Raw genomic sequence first — 20,426 nt, 5'->3', positions numbered from 1 at the left:
ACCAAGGGGGGAATTAACCAGTGAAGGGATTTTTGAACAGGTAAAACCTGGAGGGTAGCCGTTATTACTTGGCGGGTAAGTCATTACAATATTGGGAAAAACCCTACTATTTCTTACTACTAGCCACCCGGAAGTGGAAAAAGGCGCTTTGGGGTTAACCCAGAGCGAATAATTTAAACAATTACCTTACTATACAATCCAGGCGTCTACGCCTGCCCTTTCCCGTCATTTTCAACTTAACAAAGACTATATTTTAACTGACCATTTAACTGTAACTCCTTATCTCTTCGATCCGCAGAATACGACTGATCGATCACGTCGATGTGATCTGATCGGCAAGAACCGGGAGGCTCCGCCCTATTTCCCGAGGTTCTCCCGAAATTTTCCGAGGGGCACCGGCTAGTGTCACCCTCTCTAGCCTAATTAGTCTAACCTTGATTCTGGCTCTCCCCTTTACCGATCGGGTTCTCATTAGGTGATTACTCACAGATAATTCTAGTGTTTTGGCGCTTCCCACGGGTTGATTCTTCGGGATCCAGGGGGGTTAAATAAACTTAAACAAAACCAAAAACTAATTCTTCAAATCCAAAACAGCCTGGCAATTCGTCGAAGAAAGGGGCTGTACCTGCTTCGAACGACCTTCGAATGACTTATTCAAATGCCCGTAAGTGTTCCGTCGTGGAATCTTTTTTCGTATCTTATTCCTTATTATTAATTTTTCTCAATATGCAAACACTGTAATAATGTCCAGATGCAGCGATAATAAACCACACTATCGTTAATTCTGACATTTTTAGTTTATTAGCCGAAATGGGGAATCCCCAAATCTATTAAACGCTTTTAGTTTTTATTGCTCTAATTCCCACCATTTATTGGGGTCGTTCATGTATTTAGGAGGGTCAATCATGTAGCGCAGACCCTACGGCCCAAATAAGACCCGACCATCCACCTTAATTTTATGGCCATACTTCTCCCACTCTATTCTCGAATTTATGTGCAAAGCACATTTAATAGTTTAGTTCAATTTTAGTCTCCAACATTACAACAACGGAACGAATCGGTCATTTTCAGTCTTAATCGAAGCACTGTAAAGAGTCCGGTTATTCAATTCAAATTCCTTGCCTTTAAGTCAACCATCATTGTAAGACGATAAGGTTGTGAAAGTGTCCTTTGTGTTTTTCCTTATAAATGAATAAAATTATCACATAATAAATACGACTTGTGCTTATTTAACAATAACATAATCCAACCGTTTGATTCTTCATCCAAGAACAAACAGTAAGATTAACAAAGGGTGAATCCTACAAAAACTACCGGATGACTCGTATTTTGGCTCTTCTTCACGATAATTTGGGTGGGCCCACAAAACTCATACCGGGATCAGTAAAAGGACGAGCGACTCCTTAATTAACCACCTGAGCGTGGAGGGGGGATGTCTTCTACGGCCTATTTGTCGGGTTTAGCCACCCCGGGGTGGAAAATTATTTAATTAATAAGTTTATTCTCTCTATTTATATTCTCGCACTCACGCTTTCCTCTATTTGATCGTCTCGGGCTTGGGTGGTCTTCCTTCCGTCTTTGGATGGTCTTAACAGACATCCCCATGTCTATTACACTTCATAGTAGAAGAAAGGCAGCTGCAGGGGATTATCTCGTAGAATGACTAGAGGGGGATTGAAGAGAAATATTTCATTGCCAACTGAATTTGTCTCAATAGTTTTTATGATTGGTTTTGGGGTGAGAAGGTTGTTTGATCAACGTAAATTTCAATTGGAAATTATTCAAGATGACACCACTTAAAATTTTGGGAAAAATCTACACATCTGGTTCTGGGGAAAATCTCAAGGGTGATGGTTAGATTGCGGATGTTTCAGCATTGGTCTTGGGGAATGCTTCATGGCACCAGACTCGGAAATGTTGGGGAAATCTTTTTTATTCACTATTGAATTTTTATAAGAGGATAGGGAGTTAGCTATGCTCTTTCTAAGTTCTAGAATATGGAATGGCGACAACATTGAAATAATTGTTTTTTTTTTAAATATTACTTTTCGTCTATCAAGGGAAGGAATGAAACATCCAAGTTGGAGGAAGTTGAAGAAGTTTTCGTAATGATATTTTTAAAGCCTCAATTCTTTCTATAAATAAGCAATTACCACTTTGTGAGACTGATCAGGCCGATAAACAGATTGATACAACTAAAATTTTTCCTAAAAGATCAATAATCGCTACAACACCCAAACAGTGTTTAGTAAATACCCACAATGGATTCTATGGTGTAGTTAAAAAAATTATGAGTTATAGCACAATAATTATTTCCAATAAAAGCAATGAAGAAGTGAGTGATAAAATCATTGTAAAGGATGGAATACCGTCTGCCCGTCTACTCGATGGACGATTCTATTGAATGGCCAAGTTCGGTTGAAATTACTTTTTAAAAAAATACTTCAGCTGACTAAAATTCAACTGAAAGCCTTGTAAGCATCGTTTAAACGAATTTTGTCAAAAATATCGGTTATTAAATTCTTTTATTTGAACTCTATAGGGTATTAACATCAACTTTCTGGTCAAAAAAATTGAAAACCGTTTTGGTTTTTATTTTACGAGAATAAATGGTGATTGACGTCTTCCGTGGAAGACAGATAATATAATCGTCCACATGAACATTCCTTATTTCATGGGTAGTTTGTAAAGTTGAATTTGACCAGTTGACGGGATTCTGAATTGTGCTTTTATTAGATAGTCTCTTTATCATGCTGTGCAAAAAGTATGATTTTTGCAAAAAAATATATAAGGTGTGTGAATAAGTCTTTCCCGTTTTTTGTAAGAGATGCTGCCACCAATACTGTGCGAGTATTCAATGGTTGCATATGTCATAATCAAAGCTTATTCATCTGTCAACAATTCTACACTAACACATTAGTTGAAATTTTTTCGCATCATAAATTTTTGATATCGTGAAAATGTCGAAATTTGAGCCGAGTCGACGTCATTTGCGGGAAGTTTCACTTTATTGGTTCAATTTGAAGAAACCTGCTGCCGAGGCGCATCGATTGCTTCAGGAAGCTTATGGAGAAGGTTGTGTCGATGATTCAAGTGTTCGCGGATGGTTTCGACGCTTCAAAAGCGGTGATTTCGACGTGGAAGCTCATGCTCTGTATATGGTGGGACCAGCTAGGTGTGGTTTACTATGAGCTTCTGAAACCGAATGAAAGGATCACAGGCGAGGCCTATCGACGATAATTGATGCGTTTGAGCCGCGCACTGCGAGAAAAACGGCCACAATACTCCGACAGGCACGACAAAGTTATTTTGCAACATGACAATGCTTGCCCACATGTTGCACAGCCGGTGAAAACATACTTAGAAACGCTCAAATGGGAAGTCCTACCACACCCGCCGTATAGTCCAGATATTGCTCCGTCTGATTACCATCTCTTCAAATCGATGACGCATGGCCTGGCTGACCAGCACTTCCATTCCTACGAGGAAGCCAAAAAATGGGTGGATGACTGGATAGAGGCCAAACCGGTCGAATTTTTTCGCAACGGGATTCGTATGTTGCCAGAAAGATGGGAAAAAGTTGTAGCTAGCGATGGCCAATACTTTCAATAATTCATTTGTAACCATTTTTTCACAATAAAGGCTCAAAATTTGAAAAAAACGGGAAAGACTTATTCACACACCTTATATATCACGTTCTGATTTAATGTATATGATAATTGAGAATATGTTTGTTTTTGGATGAAGAATCAAATGGTTGGATCACGTGGTTTCTAAAATAAATACTCGATCATATTTATTTTTATTTCTAAATACAAAACAACACTTTCACAGTTGTTATAAATTTATAATTAGGATTGAAAAAAATCGGAAGAACTTCACTGTTGAATGCAATGATGGGACTATTTGCGGCGCTTCGATCAAGGCTGAAATAGACACCGATTAGTTCCGCGCTGTTACAAAGTTGGAGACTAAACTTGAACTAATTGGAAATCAAATGTGTATTCGCACATAAAATGATGAATGGAGTGGGGGAAGCATGACCATAGTAAATGAGGGTGGATAATCGGATCTCACTTGGGCCGTAAGGTATGCATTCCATGAGCGACCCTACTAAATACATAAATTACTCGAATAAACGGCGGGATTTCGGGTAAACAATACATTCAAAGTGTTTAATTAACTTGGGGAATTCCCGCGAATAACGGTCAAAGGACATGGATAATTGAGGACATAAACTGAACATTTCAGAATTGGCGATAATACGGTGTATTATCGCTACATCTGAATCTTATTACAATATTTGTGGAATACGGGGAAAGAAATAATAATAGAGAAAAAATTCTCGCGAAAAAATCTTTCGCGACGCAACAGAATATTGTATTTATTTAAAATTATATGAATTGGGTACACAGTCATAAAGAGTTAACGATATTGTGATATGAAGATTCAAAAGAAATAACACGTGCCGTTGCTTGTTTTTCCACTTAAATTCCATCGTAAACATGTTTTGAAGGCTCGACAACACAAATATTATAATTACGTGCAGTTGGCATCGACTTTTCCTTACGTGCACGATCATTACAATAATCTTTAATGGACTTAATTAAATGGAAAAAAAACGAAGAAAGAGAGCGATCACATTGCCGCTGCATCCGAGGTATCACAGCCAAGTTTTAAATTCTATTAAGTTGGCTGAATTTTAACACATTTTGGATGTGGGGGGTATTTTTTCTGATCTTTCTTCTCCACCTACTGTGTTTTGTCAGGCCCCACTGTTGAGCTCTAAAAAAACTGACATACATAATATTAGGGGGACCGGAAAGTAATGTCGTTTTCTTACGCTAAATACAAACACATACATTTTTAACGAGTCTTTATTTTTAATCAATGATGTATTCCCCATCATTGTCAATAACCTTTTGCCATCTAGTGAGTAAATTTTCAATCCCTGATCGATAAAAATTAATTGGTTTTTCGGCAAAATATCTAGAGATGGCATTTTGGATATCATCCAAATTTGCAAATGTTTTGCCACTTAAAAAGTGTTGCAGCGCTCGGATATAAGTGGAAATCCGATGGTGCAACATCGGGCGAATATGGTGGATGAGGCGGCACCTCCCACCCCAATTCATTAATTTTTTCTAGAGTTCGCCTTGCGCAGTGCGGTCTTGCATTGTCATGTTGGAGAATGACGCCTTTTCGGTTGACAATCGCTGGCCACTTTTCAATTAAAGATTGATTGACTCGCTGCAATTGTTCGCTGTAGAGGTCTGCAGTAACAGTTTGTCCAGGTTTCAGTAATTCAAAATGAACAATGCCGCGAATACTCCACCAAACACACAAAAGCGCTTTTTTGGGGTGTAAACCTGGCTTAGCAGTACTCCGAGGGATTTCATTTGGAGAGAGCCACTGCCTTTTGCGTTTTGGGTTATCATACAGGACCCATTTCTCATCTCCTGTGATCAAGCGATCAAAAAACGCTTCTGTGTTGTGTCGTTGAAGCAATAAGTTGCATGTGATTGATCGGTTAGCCTTATTCTGTTCGGACAGATTATGCGGGACCCAAACACCTGCTCTGCTTACTTTCCCAATCTGCTTCAAATGTTCTTGGATGGTCGACCAAGGTTTGTTGAGACTGTTTGACAATTCCTCGATCGTCTGACACGGATTTGCTTCCACTTCCGCCCTTAACACGTCGTTGTCTAACGCTGATGGTCTTCCTGATCGATACGAGTCGGAAAGATCAAAATTACCCGATTTGAACTTGGAAAATCACCTTTGGCATTTACGAATGTACAGTGCATTTGGATAAACATCGCAAATGTTTTTGGTAGCAACTGTTGCGTTATTTCCCTTGCGAAACTCAAAGAGCATGCAATGCCGGATGTGTACCTCTTCTGGTATTTGGCTGGCCATTTTACCCAAAATTACAAAAAAAAATTGTAATTCAATTGTCTATAAGTAAAGAAATCACTATAACCTCACAATGTCTTTGGTACGCCTCTGAACAAAACAATGAGCTGACAAATGACAATCAAGTATTGGCATGCGCAGAAACGACATTACTTTCCGGTCCCCCTAATAGATAATAAAGAAGAGGCGTTTCGGTAATTGATTCATTAGTTCAGCACAGGGATACGCGTAGTCAAGTCGATTCTCAGAAAAATGGACTATAAAATAATATTAGTACATTTATAAGGTATTTTATAGGAACGGTATAACTTTGGTACTTCTAGAACACTTAGACTGTATAATTTAAAGGAATGAAGAACAAAAATTATTATTTTAATATTCTATAAGATTTCACTTCGAGTAGCTTTGCGGCGCTCAGCACATGCTCCTTCACGATCACGCCAAAGTGCCAAAAACGAGCTAGTTGCTGATTGGATGTTAGACCCCATGTGCTTCCGAACATTCGCCTGCATGCCCAGTATGTCATAGTGACCTTGTTGATCTGCATGGCGATATGCTTTTTCCAGCTGAGCTTCTTGTCGAGCCAAATACCTAGGTGACTGACTTCTCCCGAGAATCTCAGCACTGTGTTATAGATGGAGGGAGCTTTAATGGAACCCCTCCTTCTGCTTGTAAAGTGCACCATCTCCGTTTTGCGTGGGTTTACCCTTAGGCCCTTCGATGTGCACCAGTGCTGAACATAGTCCAGCGCCTTCTCCATTTTGCTATGTAGCATGCTTGCCTCCCTGCTAGTTACCAGCAGTGCCACATCATCTGCATACGCGACTGTCCTTACCCCCAGCTCCTCGAGTGCAGTGAGGAGGCCGTCGACAACGAGGAGCCATAGCAGAGGGGAGATAACCGCCCCCTGCGGGCAGCCCCGCCCTACCGCAGCCCTTACCGCACTGTCCCCAAGGGTGGAGTGGACAACTCTAGTTCGGAGCATGGCGGCTATCCATTTGGTGACCGTCTCCTCAATCCCAAAAGATGCCGCCGCTTTCTCCATCGTATCAAAGGAGGTGTTGTCGAAGGCCCCTTCGATGTCTATAAAGACACCAAGGGTGTCATCCCCTCTTTCCTTTGCATTTTCTATTGTGCCTACCAAGTGGTGCAGCGCAGTCTCAGTAGATCTGCCAGCTTGGTAAGCATGTTGTGAGGAGCAAATCTGGTTAGACCCCAGTGCCCCCTCCTTAATGTGCCTCTCGACCAGCCTTTCCAGCGTCTTCAACAAGAAGGAGCTTAGACTGATTGGTCTGTAGGCTTTCGCATTGTCATAACTCCATTTACCCGGTTTGGGGATAAAGACAACCCTGACTTCCCGCCACCTGCCGGGCACATAGCCCAATGCTAGGCAGGCCCTAAATACGGGTATCAGTCTGCGTAGGAGCAATGGACCCCCTCTTCGCAAGAGGGCCGGATGTATCCCATCCGGACCCGGACTCTTGTACATTTCGAAGGAGTCCACCGCCCATTGCAGCCTGTCCAGCGTTACTATTTTTGCGGCTAGCTCCCAGTCGCGTACGCCGCTTCCTATTCGCGTCCAGTCCACCTCAGGGCACTCTCCAGGATGCTCTATAGTAGACTCCGGAAAGTGCGCGCGAACTAGATGCTCCAGGACCTCTCGCGGTTCTGCGATGGTCTCTCTGCTTGTCAGCGTGATTCCACCCAGCCTTTGTGCAGGGCCCCCTGCGACTCAGCAGGGCAGTCGCAGCCTTGCAGTGCTGCAAGTTAATCTGGGAGCAGTGGACTGGCAGTGAGCCTAAACCGTCTCTCTGCATCTTGTCCTCTGCTCCTTCTCCCCTCGCACGCCTGGCCATTGGTGGGCCGTTTGGCAGGGTCGCCTGGTGGCGCCCTAACCTGCCCTGAGTGGGATGAGCTCGGCAGGGCCCAGTTGAGGGTCCCTTGAGACCCTCTCCTAGTTCCCGCCGCGCCCCCTCTTACCAGAGGCGGCCTTCCTCTTCGGCCCTTGGTGCGTCCGCTCAGCGGTGGCCTTGCAGGGGCAAGGGGGTCCCTCTGTAAGAGAGAGCCTTCCTCGCACTCCTTTCCTCCTCCCTCGCGAGCGCCTTCCCCGGCAGTTACTGGGGCACTCTCCTGTCCACCCGGACTCTTTGGCGCTCCCTCCTGCCCTCTCCCCTGCCCTGCGGTCACTGACCCCCCTTGGTCGGCGATCACTTTCCCTGGGCCCGGCTGCGTCTGGGGCGCCTTTCCCCCCGCCGCTCACCGCTGGGTCTCGTAGAAACGAGCCCGGCCGAGGCAGTAGAATGGGGCCATCCCCAAACCCTTCAGGGCCTCTAGGGACTTGGGGTCTACTCCCAACACCATGTTGAGGCCCTCCTCCCCGCTACGGCAGTCCCACACCCTCCACTTACCTGTGGTGAGGGCCCGGTTCTGCATCCTCAGCCTCTCAAGAGCCATAGCCACTCCCACGGGTTTTCCCGGGAGAAAGGCCGTAACCCTGATCAGCTTCTGGAGCGCTTCCTTATCCACCAGGATAAGGGAGGCCCCTTCCCAAGGTGCCAGGGTGGGCACCACGGTAGTCAACCACTCTCTCGATCGACTGTCCGCGCATGCCACCCACAGCACGCCATCGTCATACCAGTGGCCGTCGAAACTCGGGAGCTGACCATCTTGGTCAGTCCCGAACAGCGTCGCCACTAGCGCCTCCTGGATTAGGTCGGCCTGTTCCCTTGTCAGCGACCGCTCCGAATGGCCAGTTGGCACTACGGCTACCCTGCCTCCACCCTTCGCCGCCTCTCTGAAAGAGGTTGCCCCCAGTCCTTCCATCGCCCGTGCCTTCTTCTTGGGCATGGCCACTTCGGGGGGAGTGGATCCTGAGGACCTGGGCCTCTTGGGCCCTGTCCCCTGTTCCTCCTTTTCCTCCGTCGCGGTCACTTTCTGCGGAGATTGCTGATCCCGCGAGGCCTCGGCTTTCAGCCTAGCCTGGCGGGCCCGGCGCTTCTCCGCACCCGTCCTACCCTTCCTCCTCTTCCCCTGGGTAGGGTCAGCGACAGCGGGCCCACCACTGGTAGGCCCCTCTGAGGCTGGCTCCCCCTCCACTTCCATTTGTATCTGCGCTTGTTCCCCTTCCGGAGCCCTAGCGCAGATCGTGCTCTCCTCCGACCTGCAAGCCTCTGCCGTTCCCTCAGAGAGGGCACCGTCAGCGGCGTTAAAATTTTTATTATTTATTGGGTCCATGTTATTCCCACGAGTAACCAGGAAAAGAAGGTCCACCCCCGCAGAGCCTGGATGCGGAGGTAAGGCATGCATACAATGGGGTGCTGCCTGGTTCCCCAAGGGTATCGTTTGCGACACTGTTCCCCAGTGTCATTCAGCCCTCGGCACGATAACTTCCACCTTAGCTTGGGGAGTCTGGTCCGCGGCGATGCCTTGGGTCTTCCTGACGGGTTTTTACTTCCGTAGGTCGACGTTATAGTCAGCGCAGACCGATATCTGAAGTGTACCCCGGAAATCCAGATTCAGGTGCTCTTTCCAGCCGTCTGTCTCCGGTCCCAAGGTGCCACTCATACTCCGGTCCCCTCCTATCCGCCACCTGGAGACGCGCTCAGTAGGTGACTCAAACCCTCCCCTTCGTCTCGTTTATAGAGAGGTCCGGGGCTGAGAATAAATCCACAATAAATCAAAAAGAATAAAATCACGGATGCTCGGAATCAATTATTATTTAGATAGTTATTTCACCAGCCGAGTCTCTAAAAAAATGCGACTTGTTTTCACGAACAAAAACGGTCATTCTGTATTTTCACTACAACTTGATTTCATCAAGCTGCACAAAATGTGCATTAAAACACATGACTGTTTATTATTATTATTATTATTATTATTATTATTATTTAGTACATTACCGGGAGAAGTCAAAATCTCCACATGAAATTTCTCCCATGTCATTTTTGGATTAGTATGAGATCTCAGAAATTTTTCCAAGTTTTCATACTCGTTCTCCGGAGGGAAATAGCACACGCCTCGTTTGGCATTTTTATCTTCTTTATACATCCACTTCACAGCCACAATTTCAAGCACTTTTTGCCCTTTCTCATTGCGTTCACCACAGAATTCAACGATTCGATAGGAATCTACCTCCGTCGATTCGTCAATCATGCTAAACGAATAATTAACATTTTTATTCAGAACGTTTTAGGTTAGGCAGAAAAAAATATATACTACAAAGAGAACACTAATGGGAAGAGAAACAGTTGTATGTTCACTTATAAAAAAATACTTGCTTTAAACGTATTTTTTTTAAATTTCAACTTTAAACGGTTTTAAATAAATTAACCTCGAGTCCAGTACGCCCTGGTGAAAATCGACGGTTATAACTGAACACCGCGTGCACGTGCGTTTGCCTAAAACGGGGGGATCGTCAAAAGGTGTTCTTTCGTCACTATCAAAAATAAAAAATTGGGGAATCCCACGACTGGCGGCATGGGATTCCCCCTCTCACATGTTGCGTAACAGTGCTCAACTCCCCCACTCAAAATGCTGACCACTGCACCATATGATCGACTGATTTAAATGATTTTTTAAATTTATGGATTTATAAAAATTATAAAAATTTATTTTATTTTTTATAGAGAGGTAAAAAATTAGTCGAGAAGTGTAAGAAATTGTTAATCCTATAGAAATAAATATTAAAGAAAAAATTATTCAATTAAATTGATTTATTGTGAAAGTTTCACTAATTAAATCTTTTGAATAAAATCCAGTTATAAAATGTACTTCACATAGAGATAATGATGCAATATTAAACATTAAATTAATGTAAGGTGTATTTATTTGTGTAAATGATATTATACGAATATCTTGAATGTTAAAATAATTGTGAATTATAATTCCTGAGCATAAAAATAGTAATGGTTTAAATATTGCATGGGTGATTAAGTGAAAAAATGATATCCAAGCTTGTATTTTCATTGCACTACCTAGCTTGGTTGAGCCATGATAATTTCATAGGATCAAGGTTGGTCCAAACTAGAAATTCCAAGGCTTGGAATTACCTAGGCATCAGCTATCGGGCCAAGCTTGACTGAAAGCGGGGAGTTCAAGCCTGGAATACCAAGCTTGGGCCATGATTGATACTACCTTGGTATTCAAGCTTGTATTGGCCTTGTACCACTAAGCTTGGTTGAACTCTGATAATTACATAGGATCAAGGCTGGTCCAAACTAGGAATTCCAAGGCTTGGTATCCTAGGTTGGTCCAAGCTAGCGCCTATCGTTCTTTGCTTGAAATTGTGGCTGTGAAGTGGATGTATAAAGAGGATAAAAATGCAAAACACCCCGTTCAAGAGTCGGTCGAACGTTCGAGATAACTCGGAATGTCATTGTTGATCGGTACAAAGAAAACCCGTATAGTTTGAAAGAGTTTCGGAAAAGACTGAGCGGACGATTAACCAGTACGTTGGAACGGTCCCGAATGGCAATGTTACGTGACCTTCGTAGGGCGATTATCCTATGCAGGATAATAGCGAGCTGTCCAAGAGATCTCGCCCCGAAACAAAAGATATGACGATGACGATTTTTTTTTTAGAGGAAGCTATCAACCAAATTATATCTTGAGCTCATCCGACGTGAGATAAATTAAAATTCCGTAGAAAACAAGTTTTTAATAGCGAATTCCATAATCTACAGAGAATATCCTTCATTCCAAAAATCTTTTTAACAAATGAACGACTAAATTTGGTACGGATGCTTATTTTGTTCATTTCGTTTTTTTTTGGTATTTTTTTATTTTTCAGAAATATCCATTCGATTTTAAAAAATCATAGATATAGGAGTGAGTTACAATAAGTTCGTAATTTTTGACCCACTCTAAATAGAGTGTTCCCCCAAACCCATCAGGACTATTGGAAGAATATTCACGAAAGTGAAAAGTTTGACGAGTGATGACAATTTCGTCAATAGTATCCTCGAGATTATCTTGATGAAGAGTAGTTCAAACGAGAAATAGCAAAAGATTTTTTTAGTGGGAACTTCAGTATTTCATCATAGAACAGAAGTCTTGAGAGCATTACCTAATTTTGAAGTCACAATTTTCTTACGATACTCTTCCACTTATTTCTTTTTTTCGGCAATTCTGACTTTAGAAGAATTGATTTCTAAAGAGAACAGAAAGAACGATCACTGTATGACGAAATTAATATTCGAAATGTATATCACTAACGGTGTAATAACCATGTACATAGTGAAAATGAGCATAATTACGTGGGCGAGGGGGGGGGGTGACTAAATTGCTGCGACAAGCTCGATGAAGCGGGTGTGAATGATCCTGGTGCATTATCACTGTCTCTAGAGGTTCCTGGCTGACGTCAGACGTCGTCTGTATAGGAAAACAATGATTTGTTGTAGAAATGAATGCTCAAAAAGTGTGGGATAGGCAACTGAAAATTTAGAACCGAGATGATTACCCGAAAAAGAGGTTGTGTCCCTCATTCTGTGAATCAAACGTCGTGAAGTTGATGTCAATCCAGGCTGTAGAGTATCACGATCCCCTAATTTCCTTTCCTGAGATTGGAAATCCTGCTCGTTCCTATCAATTTCCTTGAAAGGATTTCCTCTGTTCTGGGACACATTTGACCTCATTCGTTGTAAGGGAGGTGTCAGCTGTGGGACTCTATTCAAGTTAGGAGAAATGTTATATCCCTTCTCAGGTCCCTTTCGACTTTGTCCATTGAATCCATCATTGTTTTTTGAAGACGCACGTAACCTCTTCAATTCTAAATAATGAGCCACGACGTGTTAAACAATTCAAATCAAATAGTCAAATTCACAAAAAAAACAAGTGAATTTCACAGTATATTTACTCGACACTGGACTTTCAGGAGGCAGGTCAAATTCTGAAATAACAGGCTCTGTAGACTCATCGACACTCAGACTGGAGCTACCAGATCCATTCATGTGTTTTCTGCGATCATTATTATTATTTAACGGCATTCATTGCAAGTTCTTCCAAGAACTTGCAGCTGGCCATCACCCGAGGGCCTTCAACCAAGTATTTACAAATATTTACATTTTATTGTATAGCAATTGTTGTAACTATTGGATATACAAAGTATAATCCGCGCATGCGTTGTAATCGGAATAAATCACGTGAGGTGTACGAAAAGTTAGATAGACCCGTAATGGTTTCCAGAGGGTGTCAATGTAGAATTGTCGCTCCAGATTGTATTTATCATTGTTAGGGTACATTAAATAGTGATCATATTAATTATACAGTGCAGAAGTGTCCAAGCATTTATTTACCCTTTTCTAACAGGTTATGGGCCCAGATAACGCTCTGGAAGAATTTAGAAAGGTTTAAAGTTACGTTGTATGATAACAACGGTTGAAAGAAATGTTCATACGGGGAGACCGGTGTATCACGTTGAGAGTGAGCGAGACGGTTGGCTATCGAGGGAAATTGGGTATAAAGTTAGATAGAGACAGGCTGATGAAAGTTTTTCGTTCACTTAATAGAGTGCGAATAACTGAATACGATGGCGGGAAATGGTGGATCAAATATCTCAATTGAGCCGTTAAATAAGGACAATTTTGACACGTGGAAAATTCAAATGGAAGCGGTCTTGGTAAAACACGATTTGTGGGAATTTGTGGATGGGTCGTGTATAAAACCCGAGACTGGTGTTGCCGAGGTAGCCAGTTGGGAAAGAAAGGACAAAAAGGCGAAGGCCGATATTGTTTTGGCTGTGAGTCGTTCGGAGATTAAGCATTTAAAAGGTGCGGGTACGACTCGTGAAGTTTGGTTACAGTTGTCAAAAATTTTTCAGTCATGTGGTCCGCTAGGTAAAGCCACTCTATTACAGAAAATTACACAGTCTAGAATGAAAGAAGGTGATAGTGCATTTGATCATTTTGGTAATCTGATGGATGCCGTAAATAAATTTGAGGAAATTGGGGTCGAAATTAACAAAGAATTGTTAGTAATATTATTGCTGAACAGTTTACCACTATCTTACGCCGGTTTTAGGACGGCTATTGAGTCAAGGTATGAGCTACCTTCGCCACAGGCATTGAAAGAAAAAGTGTTGGCAGAAGAGGAGTCACGGAAAAATCAAAATAGTGAGGACAGTGGAACTTCCAATGTCGTGAACAGTGATGCAATGTTTATCAAACAGAAAGGTGTGGGTAACGGCAATTATAACGGGATTTCTTTGATGCGGGGAGGAAGTGATCCGTCAAAACATTCATCAAACCGTTCATTCGTCAAAACGTTCATTCAGACGTTGGACAAGCAGGACATGGGTATTATAGTGGTGTGAGTGGTCATGGTAACCGAGGAGCTTAAATGAGGTTTGGTGAGCAATATACACAAGGTGGTAGTGATTTCAAAAGAGACAAGATTCAGTGTAAGAGGTGCCATCGGTTCGGACACGTTGCGAGAGGTTGCCGTGCTGTTGTTGGAGATCATACGGCAAAACAAACTGAAGAGCAGTTAGCAAGAAACGAATTTGTCAATAAAGCTTATGAGGAGCATGCGTTTTTTAATAATCAAAATCTGGAACGGAAAAATATGTGGTGCCTCGATAGCGGGGGCACTTCACACATGAGTGCTGATCAGAACTTATTCCAAAATTTAGTTACAGTGGATAAGTCAGTGAATTTAGCAAATAATGATCAGACAAAAATTAATGGTGTGGGTCATGTAAAATTTCGTATCAACAATGGTGATAGTAAGAAATTAATCAGATGAGAGAAGGTTCTGCATGTATCAGATCTAAGAACCAATTTATTGTCGGTTTCGAAAATTGTCGATCATGGTTTTCAGGTAGTTTTTCGTGAGGATGAAGGTTTGTTTGTTGACAAACACGGGAGAATTTGTATTTTTTTGGTACCGGGTCTGGAATTGAGGAGGAGAGGATGGGCATAGTCTAGGATCGGGCGGCATATGGCTTTGTATATTTTAACTATGTGGTGTGTGTTGAGCCCCTTGTCTTTGTAGGTGAGGCCTCGGAATTTTATTCCTCTAGCTATGCACTTTTTTTTGATGATGTTGGCGTGGGCTCTGAAGTTGAGGTTGTAGTCAACCTCAACCCCGAGGTATCTTGTGTGGGGACAGGGAGAGATGGGGGTAGTCTGTAGGGTAATGGTGGACGAAGATTTTTGAGGGTTGAGGAGAAATTGCATGTATTGGAATTTGGAAGGGTTGAGTTAGAGGCGCCATTGGCTGAACCATCTCTGCACATCATCCGCGAGGTCTTGGAGGTTTTTCGTTGCCGATTCCCAGTTTTCGCCGTGCCCAACGAGAGCAGTGTCATCAGCGAATGGTACAAGATATTTCTCGGGGTTGTTTATCGAGAAGGGGTTATCGAGGATGTCGTGGCAGAATAGGTTGTATAGGAGAGGGGACAGGGGGGAACCTTGAGGGATACCTTGCTGGGGTGAGCACTCGTGGGAGAAGCTATTTTTTTTTTTAATGGAGAGGCGACGGTTCAGTAGGAATTGTTGGATAATGTTTATGAGGTATTTGGGACAGTTGAGTTTGTTAAGTTTGTAGAGCAATCCTTTGTGCCAGACACTATCAAAGGCCTTCTGTACGTCCAGAAATAAGGTGTTAGTTTTCAGGTTGTTGTGTTTAGCGGTTTGCACGTTGGATGTGAGAATGGTAAGGGGATGTAGGGTGGATTTGTGTTCCCTGAATCCGAATTGAAAAACAGGAATATCATCATGGGTCGCTGTGTACAGCCTCTCCTTTATAATTTTTTCAAACATTTTTTCCAAAGAGGGAAGGGGGGTGATTGGTCTGTAACTGTCAATGCGGTGGACATTTTTATTCTTTTTAGAAATATCAATGATAATTCCCTTTTCTGCGATAATTATTTTCCAGATCACTTCCATCACTGTCGGTGACTCGAAAACGTTTTACTTTCTTTCTTTTCCTTTCTGATTTCTTCTTCCTTTTACCCTTATACATCACTCGATCATCCTCATTGCTGCTATAGTCTCAACATTTGTCATTGTTTTTGTTATTATTATTATAAATCAAATCCTTGGCTTGATGTCTGGAGATTATGGTGATGTGACTGCGTTCATCATCACCTTCAGATTCAGTGGCAATGTTTGTGGCTCGAACGTAGGCTTTTTCCAGCCGACGCAACCCAGTCTCGTAATTGTTTATGGAATTAAAACATTAAAAAGTTTCAGAATGTCGGAAGTCACGTAGAATATTTTTAGTTCCGATCATTTCAATGAATGCTCTAAGGTACTTGATGAAGAAGAAGAATAACGAATACGGGAATGGGGGAATATTCTGGGAGTTATATCGAACTTTTTAATGGCAAAGGCTATCATGAATTTATTGAAAAATTGAAGACGATTTGAGACGTGTTAACGAATTCGAAAATTGAGAAATTTCATTGGATTTGGAATTGAATGTCTCAGTGAGTTTCTGGATGATAGACTTGTTTAATGAGAAAACAAAAAAAAAATTGAACAATTTTCTGTCAAAACTAAAAACTCCACCAAGAACAAAATTCAAATTTAGCAATTAAAAAGTTTCATTGGTTTCCTATTGACGTGGGTTCCGCTGAAAGATTTGCAAGAAAATTCTACTCTTCATATGATCTATTGAAAAATGAGTGGGATTTCAATGAGTGGGTGATCACCAGGGTTTTTCACATGAATTTTCTAAGAGTATTGGGTTAAAATTTGTTCTTCTGTGGCGTATTGAGAAAAATGAAGTAAAATTTTTTGAAATTCGTTTCCTGCAGCTTTCATAAGGCATATCTCGATAACGAGTTCCCAAAATCGATGGAAAAACAAAAAGTATAAGATTGAGTTAACTTTACCAACATCGTATTGCATTTCGATTCCATCAAGAAATTTGATAATTTGAGTCCTTTTCTTATCATGAAAAGAGTCCAACTGAGGACTTTTTACGAGAAAAAAATTCGTGAATTGTCGCCTTCCATAAATACTTCTACATGAATATTTCAAGTTTCTCCAATTTCATTTCTACCCTTCTCCTCATTTTTATTCTTTCCCTAATAAATTCAAAAAATGATTATTCAAGATGAAAAAAAAACACTCGAAAACGAAGAAAAAAATTATGGAACGAAGTGTTGCTTCAACTTGCAGAAAGACAATATTCACATACTTGCCCAGCCAAGAACAATGAGCCCGTCGCCTTTCAACCAATCCTCTTTCGCAACTTCTTCTTCTTTCACTAGGTCGTCAACCATTCTTCCCTTGGTATCGTTCGGCCACCGGCATAGCCTAGTACCATATTTTTGGCTCAGCCACAGACTGGGCAACAATTCAACTACTTTTTTACCGTCGTCCGTTTTCTCTTTAGCAAAATCGCAAACTTTTGCCTGTTCTCGGAATCACTCATCTTTCCAAAATGATTCAACTTTAAATGATCGCTCTGGTCTCCCTAAATTTTCGAATATCAACTGTTTCCGAACAATTGAAAAACGTTCGTCATGAGGGGATTCCCAAACCGACCCTCTAAAAATGAAATTCCGCCGTTTCGAGATAACACCGGACAGCTATGCAATTTTAAAATAATTCCACTTATCCACCTCAATCAATCCCTCTCAGGACTCAACCCTACAACACCCAACAAATTTCACCGTGCAAACCACTTCCCAAACCAGCCAACAACGGAGAAATAATAATGCCAAAAATTAACGAACTGCATCCGAAGTGCGTATCGCCTCGCTCTGCCACGAACTGTATGTGATGCAACGAACATCCCCCTCTACTCTACGATTCCCCGCGTCCGTCCCCTCTATCGACTTTCCGGTGGACACAAAATAAAAAATTGTTTTTTTTCTAACCTCGAAGATCTGTCATTTTTTAATCCTAACTCACAGCTCCTTTTTTCTACACAATCTCACTGAACAAAACCATTTTAATATCCCGTTCAGATACTTTGGTGAATTCCGCACACTCCATCAATAAATTTCATTGTACACACCAACACATTCACAGATAACTACACACTAGTTAGCAATTACCATAGAGTAAGCATACGGCATAAAACGTATTCTCGAACTGCATGAAGACACATTTATTGCTAATCTCCGTAAGCTTGGATAATTTCTTCGAGGGAGACATTGGTATTTTGTAAATTTCCACTTCAGATGGAAGCACAGGGGATTGTAAAAACATTGAACCAATTCTCATCGAAATAACCCTCAAGAAAGACGTCTTCTGGCCTGCTGATTTTGTCTTTATGTTCTTTACCCACGAATATTTGTGTAATCCTCATAAACCTTCCGTTACTCAACTAAACAACATTATCGCGAGCTTGGTCTGCAATCAGCAGGTCGTGGTATTTTAGAGAACGGAGTTTCAAGTATTTGTGTCAATTCCGTTCACAGAGTCAATTTTTTTTTCTTTACATCGCAATTTCTCAAGATTTCCTTCCTTTTCAATTTCATTATAATGTCTGAATTTTCGCGAGCATTAAGTCGATTGACGATTTGTGGCACAGGATTCGCTTTACCTCTCTTCAGGCCTTTGAGTTTACCAATAAAATTTTCTCCAAAGAAAGCAGATAGATTGCTGAGGGATGTCTGGAAATATCTCCTGTCATCAGGAATGTGGATAAGGTTGTGGACATGGCCAACTTGCGAGTGTTCCCCGTAATACGTTGGCATACATTGTACAAAAATTCTCAAATACCTCTCAGCTCGATCGCAACCATTTTCCACCAGCCTCCTGCTGCATAGAATTCGGCAGGCAACCTGCACGTGCAAAAAATTATAGTACTCATCTCTAGGTAGAACAAAATGGAGTACAATTGCTCCAGCGTGAAGGAGCATGAACGCTCCTAGTGTTGCCTTCCAGTGAGTCCAATCGTCAATCACAAATTCATTACGCTGGAATTCAGCTGGTACCCACTTACCCATATTCTGCATAATGCTTTTGAAGACATTCAATTTTCTTCTCCTAAGACTGCTTACCCAGTAATTGAGAAGACTTTTAATTAGATTTATGTAAAATAAATGCATTATTTCCAAGGGAAAATCTCTCACAGGATGCAATTCGGGTATTCCTAACAAGGGAGCAAGAGTCTTTGACGGTTGATGTACTTTATCAATACGAGCAATGACAGTTTCTTTGGACTGCTTTGAACAGTTGAGTTCTGGGTAAACCCTCTTATTATCTTTCGTAACTTCTGGAACTGTACAACGTTCGCAAGAGTTAAACCCTGCCGGACCTTTCGTCTCTTTTATGTAGGCTCTGGCTGGACCATCTCCAACACCTCCTGTAATTTTGAAGGCGTATTTCTTGGCATTTATCACCAATCCGCCTTTAGTCAATTCCTTCGATTCCTTGACAAAGTCATTGAGAAAGTCACCCAAGAACGTTGCTTTGCCATTTCCATAATATAAACGATGGCATTCATAATTTTTGTGGACAATCTTCATTACTATTGGCCATAATTCCTCTCGAATGTCATTATAAAGTTTTACACCGTCAATGTGCACAGGCACACTTACTACATCTTCAGTGTACACTCCTGAGTTTAACCTCTTAGCCAGACCATTTTTATCCCTGAATACACATACTTTCCCAATTTATCTTTGTTTGACATGACCGGACGACTTTTGATGGAGTGCGCGAAGCCCAACAATTGCGCTCCAGTTTTTGGGAACTCGGAATGACCATGTCTTCTCAATATCTCCAACAACACAGCAACTATCTTGATATCCATGTTGCTGATGTTATTTATCGTCCAATCTTGAATAGTCTCTCGTAGAGTTGCTGGGCCACTCTGAACACACACTTCATTGTCTATCTCACTCATAGAAGCATTGGAGCTTCCACTAACCTCTTCAAGATTTTGAGAACTGCCTTCACTACAAGCGCTTGAACTATGTCCAGAGCTATTCAACGTCCCATTATTCAAATCACACTTCACACGTTCACGTTCGGAATGATTGGATGCGGTGGGGACAAATCCATCCTCTGATTGTCCAGTGTCATTTGTGCTGAGCTCCTCGTCGACATCGAAACCTCCATAAGAGCATTCATCATCTGAGGCATAGTTTTGTTTTGACGTAATTCTTTGATTTCGTCCACAGGTGTAAGAAGAACTTCTCGGCCTCGACATGGTGCTCTGATTAATTATAAAGGCTAATAAAGCATTCGACAACAGTACACTTAACCAAAATGATATTGTGAGGTTAGAATCACTGCCGTGATAGACAACAAGGCATACTGAATACTGACACCGCTACACGCACACATAGTGTTGTTTGACACATGTTGGCCCAATATTTGTAATAGTGGACAGCTGCAAAATATGTGAAACAATTGTAAAGTCACTTTGAAGGAATTTTGGGTTCATGACTGCTGCCATTTCCAAAGATAATTGACGGTAATGATACCAATGAGATGGAATTTCTTTATTAGCAAAATTTACCATCGGAATTCGAGAGGGAACAAATAAGTACATTATTTTATTTTATTCTCCAGTCAAAATATTTCATAAATGTAACCATTCAACTC

General features: G+C 41.8%; 2 protein-coding genes across 6 annotated transcripts in view; one reads left to right on the top strand and one right to left on the bottom strand.

The window, feature by feature from the left end:
• The window catches only part of LOC135169529 (uncharacterized), a 131,044-nt gene that overhangs the window by 38,707 nt on the left and 71,911 nt on the right, over nt 1-20,426 (top strand). The gene's annotated exons all lie outside the window — the stretch shown is intronic.
• LOC135169779 (histone-lysine N-methyltransferase SETMAR-like) lies at nt 3,410-5,772 on the bottom strand (the record flags this gene model as incomplete). The annotated part of the gene is made up of 1 exon (XM_064135075.1): nt 3,410-5,772. A coding segment is annotated over one exon (762 nt), but the record flags the coding sequence as incomplete, so codon positions are not given.

Source organism: Diachasmimorpha longicaudata, chromosome 15 (assembly GCF_034640455.1).
Source record: "Diachasmimorpha longicaudata isolate KC_UGA_2023 chromosome 15, iyDiaLong2, whole genome shotgun sequence".
NCBI classification, from domain to species: Eukaryota; Metazoa; Arthropoda; class Insecta; order Hymenoptera; family Braconidae; genus Diachasmimorpha; species Diachasmimorpha longicaudata.
This window is presented reverse-complemented; position numbering and strand designations above follow the sequence as displayed.